This window comes from Rutilus rutilus, assembly GCF_951802725.1.
Source record: "Rutilus rutilus genome assembly, chromosome: 5".
In the NCBI taxonomy this organism is placed as follows: Eukaryota; Metazoa; Chordata; class Actinopteri; order Cypriniformes; family Leuciscidae; genus Rutilus; species Rutilus rutilus.
In genome coordinates, this window is record NC_140213.1 from 38,034,230 (window position 1) to 38,051,932 (window position 17,703).

A 17,703-nucleotide genomic window follows, 5' to 3' on the forward strand; every position below is an offset into this window, starting at 1 on the left:
ATGCTCTTTGGATAATTCTCAAATTATTATGGATGATATGATCATCGGGTTTATGCAAACTTATGGAGTTCAAGCAGACTGAGCGCTGCCATTACAGCAAAAATGGGAATTATCAAATATAGGCCTAGCTTATCTTTTTTTCTTTCATTTTAACTTTTCACTTAAATTGTCCCAGACATTTTGATTCATGATTCTGTAAAAAGGCTAGATGAATCTTCAGCATAGTGACATCTTGAGGCCACTGATGGCTGCCTTTGTGGAACCAAGTAAATTATATAACTCATTTTGATAAGTAGCCTATTCCACAATCAGTTTATGATGTCACAATGAGAAAGAAGATCACATGAAGTCTATTCAGTGTTCCTATTCAGATGGCAATTTTGTCTGAAATTATGAAGTTTCAGATAAGCCACAGCATGCAAGTCATAAGAGCAGACTGATATAGGCTAGTAAATTGACAATCTGAGCCATTTTATTTATTGACTTCTGCAAATGTTGCAAATGAACCTAATTTCTTTGAATAATATATATATTTTTATATATAACTCATCCATCCAGCAGGAGAAACACCCTGGACAGACGGCCAGTCCATCACAGGGCTCATAATATATGGTTTTTAATAGTCTTTTTTAAACTTGCTTACCATTTTCACAAGTAAGGTGCATGTTCTCAAAACTCTACTAATATCACAACTGTAACGATATCCACTGGAGGCAAGATGTAGAGAACCCAAATGCAACTTTAATTCAAAAACACATGATCAACCAATAAAACAAAGGCTGGAAACTCAGAACAAGAACAAGAAACATTCAGACAAAGACACAGGGCAAACATGAGGGCTTAAATACACAGACTAATTACAAGACAAGGAACACCTGTGAACAATGATCAGATGATTAACCAATGACAAGACACATAGCAGGATCACAAGACTGAAACGGCATCACATGACAGACAAGAACAAGGAACAAGAAGAATCAAAACCCACAACATGACATAGTCCCCCCTCTATGGGTGGCTCCCGACGCCCATCAAAACACAATAGTTCAGGAGGGTGGTGGAGCAGAGGCGGTCTTGGGGGAAGGCATGGAGGGCCAGGCCAGTGCAGGGGAATGGGACCAGTACATGGCAACGGCGAGCGTGGGTGGAAACGACCCTTCGGGCGGCCATGGCGTGAGGAGTCCCTGGCTCGGCAGGCCCGACGTGAACAGTCTTTGGCTGGGCATGGCCTGACGTGAAGAAGCTCAGGCTTGGATGGTACTGTAGTTTTGCAGAACTCCTCGTCCGCAGAACCCAGAGTAAACTAAGAACCGCTCAAAAGAAGGGCTAAGTCCATGTACTGCACCAGAGTGCAGTTAGGGGTATTGGCAGGCACGAGATAAGTGGATTTATCAAGTCCATGGCGAAACATCATTGAAATCCACCCCTTGCCATAGTCCACAAAATGCCTCCACATAATCTGCGACTGGACGGTTACCTTGGCTGAGGTGGAAAAGGCAGATTGCTGGGTCCATGTTTAGGTTTAGTATTCTTTAATGATATCCACTGGAGGCAAGATGTAGAGAACCCAAATGCAACTTTAATTCAAAAACACATGATCAACCATAAAACAAAGGCTGGAAACTCAAAACAAGAACAAGAAACATTCAGACAAAGACACAGGGCAAACATGAGGGCTTAAATACACAGACTAATTACAAGACAAGGAACACCTGTGAACAGTGATCAGACGATTAACCAATGACAAGACACATGGCAGGATCACAAGACTGAAACGGGATCACATGACAGACAAGAACAAGGAACAAGAATCAAAACCCACAAAGTGACAACAGATAATCAAAAACACAAAATAAGCTTGTAAAGCTCTTACTATCAAACTTTTGTTTTTCATCTTCATCTTCTCGTTCAGTTTAATACATTTTGTCTACTATTTAAACCAACTGAACATAATGGTTAATCAAGCAATGAATCATTTGGTACACCTATAGATTTCTAAAGATATTGATTCTATAGACATTTAGAACTTGTTTGCAATTTCCGATAACCAAATGTAATGAATTATTTTTACATTAGTGATTTATAGATAATAACCTGTTCTAATTTGTCATTTGTGACTATAGAGCAGGATAGAGTACAAGGGAGAGGAAACAGTCAATGACTGTACCATCAGATTGATCAGAGATGCATCAGTGGAGACAGACGGCGTCAAATACAGCATTTTACATTACATGTATGCCATGTCATACTGTAAACCTAACCTATTACCATGGTAGAGACTGCCACATTACTGTAACTCACCCCTCATCTGTAAAGGTCAACGGTACAGTATAAATTCAGTCATATGGCACAGTGAAAACAATTACTGTATTGCCTGTTCTAGCACAAAACCTCATGGTTGTGTCATACTTCATCACACCTTTTGATTACACACTGAATAGATACTATTACAAACATTATGGATTCAATTACATAAGTTAGGCAATGTAAGTGTATTTTCTAATGTGGCATCTGTAGCCTAAATTACTGTAATTAATTCAGTAACAAGGGTGATTTGACATGTCTCATGCATTGTTTGTTGTTGAATGAACTGATTGTTAAAAGTACTCATTTGGAATAAGATGATACTGGTTTGTTTCTCTTATTAAACTAAATTTTCTCATTACATATTACAATAATCTTGTTTGAAACAATGATTATGTGGACTGAACTATGGAAGCATGGGACCAGGTTTTGCAATTATCTGTGTTATGTGATCAGTTTAGATTTTTGTACTTTGAAAAAATCGAATAAAAAAAACCCTAATATATTTCAATAAAATTAGCCAATGAGATTAGAGTAGATTATCAAATAGGCCTATGCAACTATTTACTAACTACTTTGGAATAGGCTAATTAACAAAGTGCACATATGTATCCTTAGGTGTCCTCTAGCAAAAGGTAAATAAACGAGAAGCAGCAACAGATTACATAGTAAAAAATAAAATAGATATTTTAGAAGAATTTGCATTAGAAGAACGCGCTTCTCTATTGGTCGTATCATTTATATACAAATCTGGGCGTGGCTGCCGCATACGTCATTACGCAGGACATTAATGAGAACACAATCGGGTGAACAGGAACTTAATAGTACACTATAATCATGTCAGCCTTTCCTGCTGGTGATGAAAGTGATGGGAGTAGCGACGAGTGGGATATTGGATATTCTGATAAAAACAAAAAACCATGCGCTGAGGTAAACGTAATAAATAGATTTTTTAACACCTCCAACACTGTACCATTTTATATTTTGGCTTGCATTCGCCCACTTAGTTTAAGATAGTAATGTACACAAATTATTTGCATGATTAAAACAACTTTTTATCTGGCTGGCAGTTCTCAGAGGAAGTACATTTGAATGGAGAAGATAAAGTATCCACCTTGAAAAGAGCCATTACTGCAGGAAATGTCGACCTGGTGCGCGAGCTCTTGGACGGGGGTGTGTTCGTGTATTTATAGTTTTTATTACGGCGAGACAAGCTTCACAACATATAAAAATATGCCCATCTCATCCTCTTTTAACAGGCCTGGACGTGGAGACGAGGCTTGGCTTTGGTTGGACTCCTCTCATGTGCGCTGTCCATGTGGCCCACTATGAGCTCACTGAACTGCTGCTGGATCATGGCGCAAGTGCAAACTTCAGCAGAGGTAAATGGAGAGTTTCTCCATAATCCAATTCAAGGTTTCTCAAAAGGCACTCATACAATCATTAATGCGTGTATCAGAACTTTATATCGCAAGATTAAACGAGATATTAAGATTTGCCGCGTGTACTGACACTTCACGGTAGTTCACCCAAAAATTACGTCATCATCAATACTCGCCCTCAGGTTGTTCCAAACCTGTATGGATTTCTTTCTTCTGCTCAACACAAAAGAAGATACTTTGAAGAAAATTGGTAACCAAACTATGGAAGCTTGTTTCCGCCACAGAATAAAACAATTTAAAGGATAATTGTGACTTTTTATCTCACAATTCTGACTTTTTTTTCCCTTCTCACAATTGCTAATTTACATCTCGCAATTCTGACTTTATAATTCGCAATTGTGAAAAAAAAAAAAGTGAGATAAAAAGTCGCAATTATCTTTTAAATTTGTTGTATTCTGTGGCGGAAACAAACTTTCATACCAAATAGTTGATTGACCCCTATGGAAGTCAATGGTGCCCATCAACTGTGTGGTTACCAATATTCTTCAAAATGTCTTCTTTTGTGTTCAGTAGAAGAAAGAAATGCAAACAGGTTTAGAACAACTTGAGGGTGAACGATCCCTTTAAATGGGCACCTGGGTGATTTTTATCCTCATTAGAAACTTTTACACTTTGTTTGTTTTTTTTTACACAAAATTATATTACTAACATAAACTCACATTAGATAAGGGGATACACACTTTGCACTTGTCTACTTCCATGATACATTTCCAGTGTTTGGTCCAAGTGTTCAAATGTTGTAAAAATCCAGGTATCATTTTTTTTTTTTTTTTTTCTAAACTTCTGTTCAGTAGTATTTAACACAACATAATTTAATTGCGGTGCTTCTACTTAAAGGGATAGTTCACCCAAAAATGAAAGTTTTGTCATCATTTACTCACCCTCATGTTCCAAACCTGTATGAGTTTCTTTCTTCTACTGAACACAAAAGATGATATTTTGAAGAGTGTTAGGAACCAGACCCTTCATCCAGTTGGTGGACCCCACTGACTTAATTAATTCTGATTAAAAGCAGTTGCCAACATTTTACAAAATACACATATCTGTACTCATCTCTGCACCAATAAAATGTGCAACACTTTACATTTTACCACCAAATGATAGGTAATCTAATTATATTATCTAATTAAATTAACTTGAACCAGAAAGTTTTCCCCCAATCATGATTTTGGGGCACATTAGTTTGTGAACATGATGAATGATGGGATATGCTTCGAAACGGTATTATATCTAGTGTGTGTTAAGGGCACTAAGCCTTTAGTATTTTTTCAGACGCTTTGAAGTGGAAAAAAACCACAAGTGCATCTATTGGGACAGGCCTTTTTTCTGTTATAGGCCAGTGATTCCAAGCTATCTGCGAATAGAGCATTTCTACAATGCCATCAGTAACTTATCAGGTGCATAAAGGTGTACTATACTTGGTGAACCTTTAAGGATTTAAGGTCAAAGGTTTAGTTTGATAAGGTGAGAGCAGGTGCTGTCAATCTGCCATTGCACCACATGGCCTTCCTTTGACTCTTGTGGGTTTTTATTGGAGAGGATGGGGTTTTGCATCAGCCACCGGGAAGGAACCCAATGATATCAAATCAAAAGAGCATGGCTAGACTTAATCCTTCAGGGGGAATAGTTTGGTTTTCATTAATACGCTTAACATTGATGTTGGTAACATTCTTTTGATTTCAACCCACGTGCTAGCGAGGATGGAAACCAATTAGTTTGCCTTAGTGTCCTTCATCTGCTATTACTTAATGTTTGTGACGCACATGCCGAACTATTGTAACGTGTAATTAATCTGCTGGTGTTTTTTTCGTTTACACATTGTCTTTGTTAATTTTTTTTTTTTTTTAAATTGAATGCATGTGTTGGTCAAGGTGAAATGTCGGCACATGAGCGACTGAAGCGATGTAGACACTTCCGCTGTGTCCACTGGGAAGAGATGGAGGGGGAGTTCCAGAGGGGGTCTCGAGCAACTGAAGCTGCAGGCTTAGACAGGAAATAATTAAATGTGAATGCAGCTGCCACTTCCTGGTCTGTGTTCCGCACAGAAGGGGAAGAATGTACAAGTGATTGATAATGGTGGTATACAGAGCGTGGTGCTGGCGTCATTGCGTTGGCCCAACACTGGAGCTTTATTTATTTTCGTGCTCCACCGCAGACGCAACTAAACTATGTCTGCATCCTACTCCCAAGCAGACCTGCTCCTGCAGTCTAAACGCAGCTATCATCACAACACACAAAACCCTAACATAGATGGGTCTCCTTTCTGCAACAACACAACATTAGAACTGCTCCCGGTCGGATACGTGACCGAAGTACTAACAGTGTCTTTGTCCAACAACATTAGGCCATGTGAGACTCACATGACGTATGTACAAGCATGTCCATCCTGTGGTATGAACAATTACCATTGGAGAATATTTGTGAGAATTTTTAATTGATTATGAAATGGTATGTGTGTGTTTTTCCCTAACTTCTGTACACAGACCACTATACGGTTCTGATGGCTGCTTGCACAGCAACGTCTGCCTCAGAAGAGATGATCACCAAGTGTGTGGCTCTGCTGCTCAGTCGCAACGCTGACCCGAATGTCTGCAACAGGTAGGAAAGGTATTTTGCAGGTGTGACTGCTCCTGCATAGCATGCTGATGAATTCTACTGTGGAATTTTACTAGTCAAATGTTACTCATTTATTTTTGCTAATTGACATGGACGTCACATGGCTAACGGACAGTGGCGTGCACAGACCTCCGCAGGGGCGAAATCGCGTTCCAGGGGGCACCGCAATACAACCATAGGACACTTTACTATTAGCGATTAAAGGGGCGGGGGCTCAAGCCCCAAGTGCATGCCACTGACATGGAGTAAAATGGTTCCTTTAAATCTCATTTATGATGTTGTCAACCTTTATAGTTTGTATATTATGGAAGCCCATTTTCAGTCTCACTTTAAAATTTTAATTTTACAATCTTTTTTGTTTTGTTTTCTGACAATATCTTGCTTCTGTAGTTTATTCTTTGGCATTTAAGAAAAATATTCATGTTGACTACAGTGATCTCTCACATTAAGTGCCTCGGTGATTATCAGTTTTGTTCATTTCTCTATTGCATCAACGTAAAACAAGCATTAAAATAAGAATAAATTAAATTCCCACTGTCTTGAAGAATCTGGATATATGCCTAGTTTGTAAAAGTAATAAATATACGTTGTTGTGATGCCGAGCTCTCCAATTTTTTTTTTTTTTTTTTTGGGTAGCAATTGAGTAATGATATTTCTTAAAATATTTATTCACTAAGTTACAAATGACTAGAAAATGTTGTCGTGATCAATCCGGGGGGCCTTGGAATCAAAAAGTTTGAGAATCAATGATTTAATTAAGACTATCTCATCCACATGCATCCAAAATTAACAACAAATAGTCACAAGCGCTGTCTAGCCCTGTTGATTGAGAGTATGTGAAAAAATGCTCCCACCAGCTACAAAACATTAACACTGGCCAGACAGTGTTTTAAACAAGTCTTCCTAACAACTCTGTTTGGGAGGTGATGTGTACTCAATAGTGCATTTTTCAGGGCAGCCTCCAGCTGCTTATCATCTGTCACCCAAACCGCTCACATGATCTGGAGTGTCAACAAGCATGTTGCTCACTTGACTGGTGAGAAAGTGATTGTTTCCCCATCCAGACAAAATATTTAAAGTTCGTTAACAAGGTACAGGGAGACGTTGGGCCTGTCAAAGATTCATCCTCTTCCTCTGCCCTCTCAGTGCTCCACACGTAACTTACAATATGCAGCAGCTGCATTTCCCTGAATCTCTTTGTTAACAAATACAGCATGCTTAGACTAAGCCAGACATCATTTGGGAAGGGGGCCTGTTTCAGATTAGTTGAGATTTCATTATTTGAAATTGCTGAGACCAAAATTTTACATTTGGCTACCATTCTCTTTCACATGTGAAATCACAGGCATATAATAGATGTTTAAATGCATCACCTCATGTAACATTGTGATTATGGTATTGGGGTGAGTCGTTTTAATTTGCATGCATTATGTCTCTGATTACATAATATAAATAGAGTACTGTATGGTGTAAGCACTTATTGAGTTGATAATGGGGTCATCTAACTGCACCAAACAGCTCTCAAAAATATATGCTGTACGTACCTGCAAATGCATATGCCAGGGTTTCTCAAACGGGGGTTTGTAAGTGAACTGCAGGGGGTTTGTTTGTTGATAGTGTAATTGAAATAAATAAAGGGGGCTGCACGTGTGGCCTTACAGAAAGCATATTTTACTGGCTAATTTTTCAAGACTTCTGCTGGTGCCTCTTCCTTTCATTCATGTAGTTTATTTGATGATGTGCCCGGTGAGGCTTTTAAGCATCAATGCTGACAAGCATATGCTGTTCCTAATTTTAGTTTAGTATATGAGAAGCATTTATAACTGCTTCTTACTAACTCCCAGTTATGTAAATACTTGAGAATTATGATCTTACCCGTAGTATAAACCCTGTTTACGGCAATTAGAATCGTTTTATTGATTCAATAAGTTTTATTGCTCCCTTGGTTTTGGTAGAAGGACAGCCTGGGAAAATACTTTTAAGACTATACACATTTATCACAAATACAGTCACTGAAGGGTAAATGCGTAGATAGCGAGGAGATAATGTCAAGATGAAGAATGATGGTGCCCTTGCTCACCTGTGCCCCACGCTATAGAGTTCAGTTTGCCACCATCACCTTCTCTGGGAAATGCCACCCATGTTGATTAATAGCCTCAGAATTTTCCCATAGACTTAAGGTGTGATGGTTTGACACTGTGATCTTTAGATAAAAGTGTATATTTACAACAGTGACGCAAGCTCTAAGCACAGACGACTAGAAAGTTCCTCTTTTGTGCTTTTTGCAGGTAATGGATTGTCCTAAGCTAGGTGTAGAATGTTTTTGTCTTTGTTTACTTTGGCACAGTTTGACTCTTTATACGTTTAAGGGGTGATTTACAAACAGGGGCGTCATGCACCTGTTTTTATGAGGGGGGCTTCAGTGGTTGTCCACACTCACTTGGCGCTCTAAGCAAGATCAGACATGACTAACATTTTAGTAGTTCTTTATAAGAACTGTCAGATGTTTTAGCCTAGATGTACATTTTTGTTTAGCATGCAAGGAGGCCTCCATTTAAAATTGCAACCTAATATTAGTATAGTTATTTTTGTAATGAACCAAATCTACAATCGGGGTTTTTATATTTAACTAAAACTAAAAAAACATACTTGAAATAAAATACACATTATCTGAAATCAAATTAAACTAAATGCATTTATGTATTAAAATCACCAAAATTGTAATAAAAATGAATGAAAACTACATGGACATAAAAAAAAAACATAAAAATGACGACCACAGAGTTAGTAGTTAACAAACTAAAACCATAAAAAAAATGTGTAACTTGAGTTAAAATGCACATTAATTGAAATTAAATAAATAAAATTCTCATCTTCATTTAGTTTAACGTGATTTACTAAAATACCTAAAATAAAATTGAAATAAAAATCAATAACTATATGGACATTTTAAGCAATCAAATAAAAATATCAGGCACACAATTTAAAAAAAAAATTAAGAAAATGGAAAATTCTGAATATTAATAACTATAATAGTATCTCAATGATACTAAAATAACACTGACTACAATTAATTGTGCAAATTAATTATGAAAAATATGTGGAAGTTGCTTTTAGCGCTGTCACGATTCCTTGATTAAACTCTAGTGCTGGATTTAAAAAAAATCCTAGATTGCAATTTACCGGAAAAATATCGGAAGTGGTGCATTCCTCAGAGTGGACGAGAATCTATGAACCGCATTATTTAACCTTTTTCTAAAGGTCTATTTTTATTACCACAAAAAATTAACCAATTAATCGTCAAAATAATCGACTGATTACTCGATTACCAAAATAATCATTATTGACAGCCCTAGTTGCTTTTAAAATCCATTTGGTTAAAAAATCTGAAGGGGCACGAAACATCTGTTTACGAATATATTTACCGTGAGAAGTAAAGGGTGACAAGCTTGAATTTCTGTGTCTTCTGTCATTCTCAAGGGTTTCATTTGGTGTCATTTCAGATATTGTTTTCATGAAACTGCCATAACACTGCAGTTTACTTTAAGATGTTGACTATAGCAAAAAGTCACTAGGCTTAGTTTATCACTATTACACTTTGCTTCTAACAATTCCACTTCGGTTTATTGCAATAAATGACTCGTGTTAAATCTAAATGTGGCAGAGAACATATCCCCTGTATGTGTGATTCGTACCCAGCAGCATGATCACAGTAACATCTGCCAGTTCTCTGGAGTCTTGTTTTTGGCCTTTGTTCAGGTCCAGTATGACGTGCCTGATGCTGGCTGCCAGAGATGGCTATTGCAAGCTGATTAATTTGCTGGTGTCACATGGAGCAGAGCTGAACTTTCAGAACGATAACGGACATACGGTAAGACCACCAATAATGGCTGTGATAATCATAAGTCATGTTAATAGATGTAGAGTACATTTAACTGTCTCTATATTTTCTTACAATACAGTTAAGCAGATGTTCTTAAGAGAAGTTTAATATAATTGAGCATCTAATATTTTGTTCTCCTCTGGTATCCACTGTAATGTTCTGATGGAGCAGGCCCTCATAATAGCAGTGCAGTATGGACATGAAGGCGTCGTGTTGAAACTGCTTCAACTAGGAGCGGATAAGTCCATCAAAACCAAAACAGGGAAGACAGCATCTGAAATGGCCAAAGTGTTCAATTACCCTGAGGTAGGTCACCTTCTGCCCTGCTGTGAACTCTGTCATTTTTAATACTATAGTTAAAGTGCCCCTATTATTCTATTTCCTAATTTTGTTTTGGAGTTCTTTTACAGTATGTTTACATGCATTAAAAAAAAAAAAAAAAAAACTTACATTTTCTCATGATATACATTGCACATCACCTCATTTCTCAAAGAGTCTGAAAACAGTTTGTTCAAAGATAGAGGCTGTATCTGAAATCGCATACTTTCTTAAATGGGTACTTGTTTTGAATAAGTCATCCCCTAAAAAAGTATGTCATAGTATGAATGTAAAACATGGCTCTTGCTTTTGAGAATGAGAATGAGGAATATTAAAGTTGTGCTCCTTCAGATCTCCAGGATCCTTGATTCTCCAGAGCTCCCTAATGCAAATGCCAGTGCACAGTCCAAAGCTGAGGCACCGTTTAAAAATAAAGAGAGGTGAGCATATGTGTCTGTGACTTGGCTTTTAACACCCTCTGGTGGTGACTGAAAATAAATACTTTGCTCTTATAGTTTCTTGAGCAGCAAATCAGCATATTAGAATGATTTCTGAAGACTGAAGTAATGATGCTGAAAATCAGCTTTGCCATCACAGGAAGAACATTTATTAAAATAGAAAACTGTTATTTTACATTGTAATAACATTTTACAGTTCAACTCTATTTTTGGTCAGATAAATGTAACCTTTTTGAGCGTATAAATATACAGATGGGTAGCATATTCTGGTCCTCACTACAAATTTAATAGCCTTACAAATCAATATAAAAACTGTTGGGATCAGATATTGATATTGTTAATGAGAGGTCATTCTTTGGGCTTAATCTAACAGTTCTTCTAAGCTGAGTGATATTGAACTGCTGCTGCATGGTCTGAGTCTGGATTATCTCTCAGACATCATGGTGGTGAGCCAGTCGATTTATTTTATTGTTACACTTGTTTACAATAGAATCTATATAAAATTTGATCTGTGAGTTTTTTTTAAATTAATTATGGTCGCACTATAGACCTGCATTGTAAAGTAAAATAAAATGAAGGTAATCAACATTGAAATTCAAAGATAATCAATATTTTCTAACAAATGTTAATTTTAAGTTTCAGTTCTCCTATGTCTCCTACACCTCTGTTTACTTTTTACACTGGCAGGATCATGATGTCACTTGGAGCGACTTGTTGATCATGGAGAAGGGGGATTTGGAAAAGGTATGTAGATTGAGCATTTTTAAAAGATAGAAAGATTGATTGTGCAAAACAAACACGTCCAAAGTTAGTGGATAGAACTATACTGTATGGAGATAAAGAGCTTGTAAGGCAGTAAAAGAATACTATTTGGTTGTAAGTAAGATTGGATTTTGGCTTTGGTTATGTCACATGAGCAGCTTTGCTTATTTTGTTCTGCTCAAGAATGAAATGACAGTCACTGTGTAGCTAGTATAATGATTCAATATATAAATATAAGCAAGACAGACAGGATATAAGAAATATCGATTACTGTTATATTTAAACAAAAATATTTTGTTCTCTCACACACGCGCACATCCATCCCATAAAATGATAAATCAGCTTTCTTTCTCTTTGTAGATTGGCGTAACTGATCCTGAGGATCAAAAGAAGATTCTCAGCGCCATGGAGCAGATGCACCTTGATAAAGTAGATCTGGACACCCTGACGCCTCTTAATAACATAGACAGCGGGTAAAGCTCATCAAGCCTAAAGCTAAACTTAACTTTATTGTATGTTTATGTATCCACATCAAATTCAAACCATATTCATTCATTCGTCATCAGTTATGGAGTCCTATGAACAGTTTCCCATGCAGGTAACAGTCTGCAGTGCAGCTATGAGCTGCGAAACTCGCAGCAGGACAACAGTGTCTTGACAAGGCTTCCATGTAAGCCTGTCTTAATGGTTTAAGCTCTAGTAATGATTTGTAAGGTGAGAAATGAACTAGTGCCGTTTCTGCACGCTCCGGGCTCTGACGGATGGCGGTGAGTAGGCGGCATGGCGGCCATGTTTGACTTTAAAGTCCACGCTTAATGAACCTAATCAATCTGTAATTTCTTTATTCAATGTCGGGGAGGTACAGAGAGGGCAGACGGACACACAGTAAATTATGCGGTTAAATCCTCTACTGATAGGTCCTCCGTAAACACGCATTAAAAGGATATAGGGTTACAGTGAAATTCATCGCCACAGTTTATTTCCTGCCTAATGGGATGTATGTAAACATAAGCACTGCCGCTTTCACAAGAGTTCATAAGTTGTTTCCGGCAGATAGCTGTAATGTGTAGCTTTGATGCTGATGTTATTTTTAGGGCAAAGATGATTTACAAATATTATTAATAGATTCAACTGCAATTGTTTATTTTGAGTGGTTGAATTATTTAAAATGCAATTAATAGCCAGCATGCATGCCCTGATACAATTTGATGGATCTGCTCATGGTGCCTGTTGGGACGGTGACATTAACCCAGCACTTAGTCGTCCCACAAGAGCCTATCACTCATTCAGTCATAGAAAAACTAACAAAGTGACCCTCCGAGCCCATCTCTCCGTCCTGGAGAAGATAGTAACTCCACAGCGTCTGACAGTGTTTACCACGGGCTCTGACAGAGTGTTAGGAGAAGAAAACGGCTGCTTGGGGAAATGCTCTGTTAAGATAACACTATCAACATCGTGCGGTATGTGTGAGCCATTACAGGAGTTTGAAATTGTAAGTGATGGTAGAAGTGCGCCAAGAATGCTGTCAACAAATGAAGTGATACCATTGGTCATTTAAGAGATATTTTCTTCAGCTTTCAATGTTTGTCATTGAAAAGAAAAAATAGACTATTCAATTTTTCCTAAAAAATTTATCATGGTGATAATCTTGTGTACAGGGGTACAGTGCACTGCAGTAATGACATAATTTTGTAGGAAGTTAGCATCACCCTGGTTCCCTCGATTAAAAAGCTGATAGGCTTTTGTAATTTCTCTGTGACAAACATAAATCAATGATTTTAAAATGTTTTGTTCATAATCTTCACAAATGAAAATACTGAAAATAAGTCAATACAATTGCTGGAGGTTTACAGGAACTACACCATGGTCACGCGACTTCAACGTCACCATCACTAAGCTTCAAACAACTCTTTCAGTCTTCATTTTCCCTGAAAGTTTGAATGGTTTGCAAGTGTGTGATTATAAACACAGTGTGGCTGTAAAAGCCAACTAGTGAGTAGATGAGTTTACCTGTTCGGCTGATGATGTTTAATGTTCCCGACATCCTCTGTAGTCCTATTTAGCCACTTGTTAGCAACCGTAGTAAAAAAATAAGGGGAATTACTGATGTTTTTGAATAAAACATGAAAATATTGTGAGCTTGATAACCACAGACCTTATTTCAAGCATTTAACCAAAAACCCATTCAAAAAACCCATTGACTTTAGGACGATGGAACCCGAAGTGCTAAAATGCTAACTTTTTTTTTTTTTCTCAGCTTTTGCTCTACAAAAATACATCATCCATTCAGCACTCCATTATGTAAAGGCTAAGCATAGAGGAAGTGGAATGTTTATTTAACTACTTTATAAGTTCTTGAACAAAGGGTGTAATTTGTGAAATGTCTTCTTTTCCTCAGGAGTGAAGATTTTCTAAACTTTCTGATCAGCCTGAGACAGCAGTGCTGTTACTTGACAGAAACCTTACAGGATGTCATCAGCAGGTTCCCACGTAGCCCCTCTGAGGTTCGTTGTGTACTGTATCTGCGTCCTTTGTAAAACACGACTTCTAAATCTATTGATTTGTGGCAGTCTGGAACACATTGCTTAGGTAACACTATTTCAATGGTCCACTTTAGACATTCTACTAGTCTACCAATACACTGAGAGTTAGTTGCAAAAGTTACTTATAGTTAGTAACTATATGTCAACTAACTCTCAGAGTATTGGTAGACTGTGAGATTAGGTGTTAGGGTTTGGGTTAGTAAATTTAAGTTGACATGTAGTTGCAAAGTTACTTCTAGTCAGTAAAATGTCAGTTCGGGGACCATCAGAATAAAGTGTTAGCATATATTGGGTGGATCTGAAATAAAAATAATTAAATTAATGGTACATTGTTGTAAAAAAATAAATAAAAGATGCAACAATCATGCAACCTTAATGTTCAAAGTCACTTCACTTCACAAAATCTCTGATGGGCCATGTGCTAAATGTGTTTAAATGTGCATGGCACTTTTGAGAGTGACTGCCCTAAGCGCCTGAAATGATCCATAATTACAGCCTTGAATAGATGAGAACAAATGAAGTGTATTTGAAATGAAGTGTCATTTTCAGCGTTTTCAACTGAAGTAGTAGTATTAGTAGTAGGCAGACAGCTAATGTATCTCACATTCTGTGCCTGCTTGTTTGTGACGCCTTTGTTTGATAGGTTGTTCTCACATGTGATCCCAAGAAAGAGGCTCAAGCCCTTTGCACCGAGCTAGTAACTCAGACTGGAGACCTTCAGAAAGAGATATTCTGTCTTAAGACCCTGCTCAGCAAGGTCAGTCATGTCCACATTCCTTTGTCCTCTTCTTTCATCTTCTCTGATGCTTCTATTTACAATAGTTTTGTCTAGTAAAAATACTCTCGAGACCAACAGGGGCAGCCATTGCATCCCACTCAGATGTCGCCATAGTCTCTTTCATGAGGATGAAGGGTAATCAGTTGATTAATTGAGAATCAACTAGGGATGTAATCCGCTAGCACTTTCCAGGGAATTTCCACAACTCTCATCAATCTCCACTGTGGAATTAGTTCAGTGAGAGCTGTTTGCAGCTGCTTGTTGCCCCTGTTGGTCTCAAAGCAGTCAGCATTTGATTGTGCCAGCATATTAAAATAGAAATGCTTAAATACATCAGATTCCACTATACCATATGGATACTGATGTTGTGAAATACTGGGTTTTGGGAGGGTTTTCACTGAAATCTTGAGGCAATTGGTAATTAGTTTTGTTTAACTATAAACAATACTATTGGCATACCTTGTTAAAATAAATTCCAGAATTTGTTCTCTTTTAACACTTAATTTTCCCTCAGACGGACCACACAGAACATACCTTTCAGCCTCTTCAACCAAACTCTAATACTGGTCAGCGAGGAAAGGTCCGCAAGTGTTTTGCTGCCGTGCTTGGACTTGGAATGATTGGAGCAGGGCTGCTATTTGTGTTGTCACGATACAGAAATTTGAACTGTTTTTGAGGTTATGTATTTCAGTGATGCATGCATTTTAAGTTGTTACCCCAATATTTTATTAATCATCATATGTTCTGTGTTTACGTTAGGGGTATGTTACGATTCCCTTTTTTGTGGTGCTTTTCTAGACTGTTGTTCAAGTAAATCTGCTAAATGTTTTTTTGGTTTTACAGACCGTTCACTTCAGCATATTAAAATATCTCCCAACCCTCCGCGTTATCGTTCTCATTGCTTTGTATCATATTGTCAGCTTCTATTTCAGCAGAGCTGGAGGCTAACGTGTTTTGGGAAATCCTGTTCTGATTTTGCTGGGTGGCCCAAAAAGAAAAGTCATCGCCAGTCGCTGTCTGTGGTGCTGAAATGTCATTATTCGGGTGCTTAGTGAGTCCAACCGGGGTGCAGGACCCCCTTACACATGATGAAAGCTGATTGCTTGGATCAATCTTTAGTAATATTGAACAAATACTTGTTACATGTTCATTGTTTGACAGTGAAATGTAATCTGGCATATGCATGCAGTTTCCTGAAAGCCCTATCTGAGTGTTACTTAAGACATATCTATGAGCAGCAAAGAATGGCAGTTGTTTTATTAGGCAATTTCTTTTGGTTGCATGCATTGTATATAATGTGTGTTAGCAGGAGTTATGTCAAATAATATGCATGTAAAAGAACTACTTGACATTTGACTCTCCTTAGAAGAAGGTGATTGATGAACTCGTTCTCCAAGCTGTAACAATGTCAAGTATGTGTTTTTGGGTATGAGCCTTGCTTACTTTTCTACAGAGTTTATGAAAACGTTTTTAAACTATTATAAGTTCATCAGAGTGTGCTAAATGTATATCCCTAGACAAAAATACCGTCGTTCTAAGAAGATAACCATTACGGACTGTTTGATCGGATGATACCTCGACAAAACTTAAAAACTGTAATTGTTTGTCGGATTATTATAGTTTTACACCTGCTGAAAAATAATTGGTTTTCTGTTTTAGTCTAATAACTCAATAATGGATAACTCAATTGATTGCGTCCAGACACTTACCGAAAGATTTAAGTTGGTTACTATAAGAGTCATTGAATAAGTTACGCACTGGTTATCCAATTTTCAAGGCGTTTATAATAAAAATAAATCATAACGGCCAGATTCATCAGATAATCTTTCTCTATATAATAATATTATTTTTTAGGGATAATGATATTTAAAAACCACTGAGAGGATTCAGAATGGTCTTTCCTTATTGACTTGAAAAGGATGAAATTAGGCCAATTTAAATTCCATCATATTACCGATGACAAGTCTTCTCCACGCTCTCGCGACCGCGCCCTTTTCACGGGGATCACAAGAAGAATCCGGTTTTCCTAATAATCTTGGTTCCCATCAGTAGAAAGGACCTTACAATACAAGGAAGAAGGACAAATTAATTCTTTCACATAACTGGTGATCAAAGATAGAGGAAATTCTGTGCGACAATTGAACAGTTCGTGAAAAGTTCAAAAGAATGTGATAATCCAATTTCAATGCACATCATCAAGAGCGGAACATGTTTGTTGAGAGGATGAGTGTGCTTTCAGTCAGTTAAGCCTTATTCTCTGAGAAAGATATTTTTCAAGGTAAAAAAAAAAAATTCTGATTCTCAATTCTATAGGACAATAAATTTAATTGGCCTAAATGGACCGAGTGATCAATTTAATATGAATAATACAAATAAATAAAGAGATTGCCTAACAGGCCTTATAATAATAATAATAATAATGCATTATTTATTAAAGTGCTAGGATTTAGGAGGGTATGGATAGGCATTTCACGTTGGACCACATTCTACACTTTCGCTGCTTTGGAAATAAGCCAAAACTTGTGGCTGGTGTCAAGCTAGCCTGAACAGATACTTTCAGACATCTAATTTCTTCACTTCATTCCTGAGGCAGGACTGC

The 17,703-nt window shown here is 37.4% G+C and overlaps 1 protein-coding gene across 1 annotated transcript; it reads left to right on the top strand.

The window, feature by feature from the left end:
- Window positions 1-3,075: 3,075 nt before the first annotated feature.
- Window positions 3,076-16,530, top strand: asz1 (ankyrin repeat, SAM and basic leucine zipper domain containing 1). Its single transcript, XM_084408493.1, has 13 exons — window positions 3,076-3,234; window positions 3,375-3,477; window positions 3,564-3,686; window positions 6,230-6,344; window positions 10,122-10,233; window positions 10,417-10,551; window positions 10,915-11,003; window positions 11,395-11,467; window positions 11,709-11,765; window positions 12,144-12,256; window positions 14,182-14,287; window positions 14,970-15,083; window positions 15,619-16,530. The coding sequence occupies exons 1-13, from the start codon at window positions 3,142-3,144 to the stop codon at window positions 15,778-15,780; spliced, it is 1,395 nt and encodes a 464-aa protein (XP_084264619.1). The 5' UTR covers window positions 3,076-3,141; the 3' UTR covers window positions 15,781-16,530.
- Window positions 16,531-17,703: the final 1,173 nt, after the last annotated feature.

Coding starts and splice junctions, on each gene's coding strand:
- asz1 (XM_084408493.1), top strand. CDS start 3,142: ATGTCAGCCTTTCCTGCTGGTGATGAAAGTGATGGGAGTAGCGACGAG. Junction 11,468..11,708: donor ATCTCTCAGACATCATGGTG/GTGAGCCAGTCG, acceptor TTACACTGGCAG/GATCATGATGTCACTTGGAG. Junction 15,084..15,618: donor TTAAGACCCTGCTCAGCAAG/GTCAGTCATGTC, acceptor ATTTTCCCTCAG/ACGGACCACACAGAACATAC.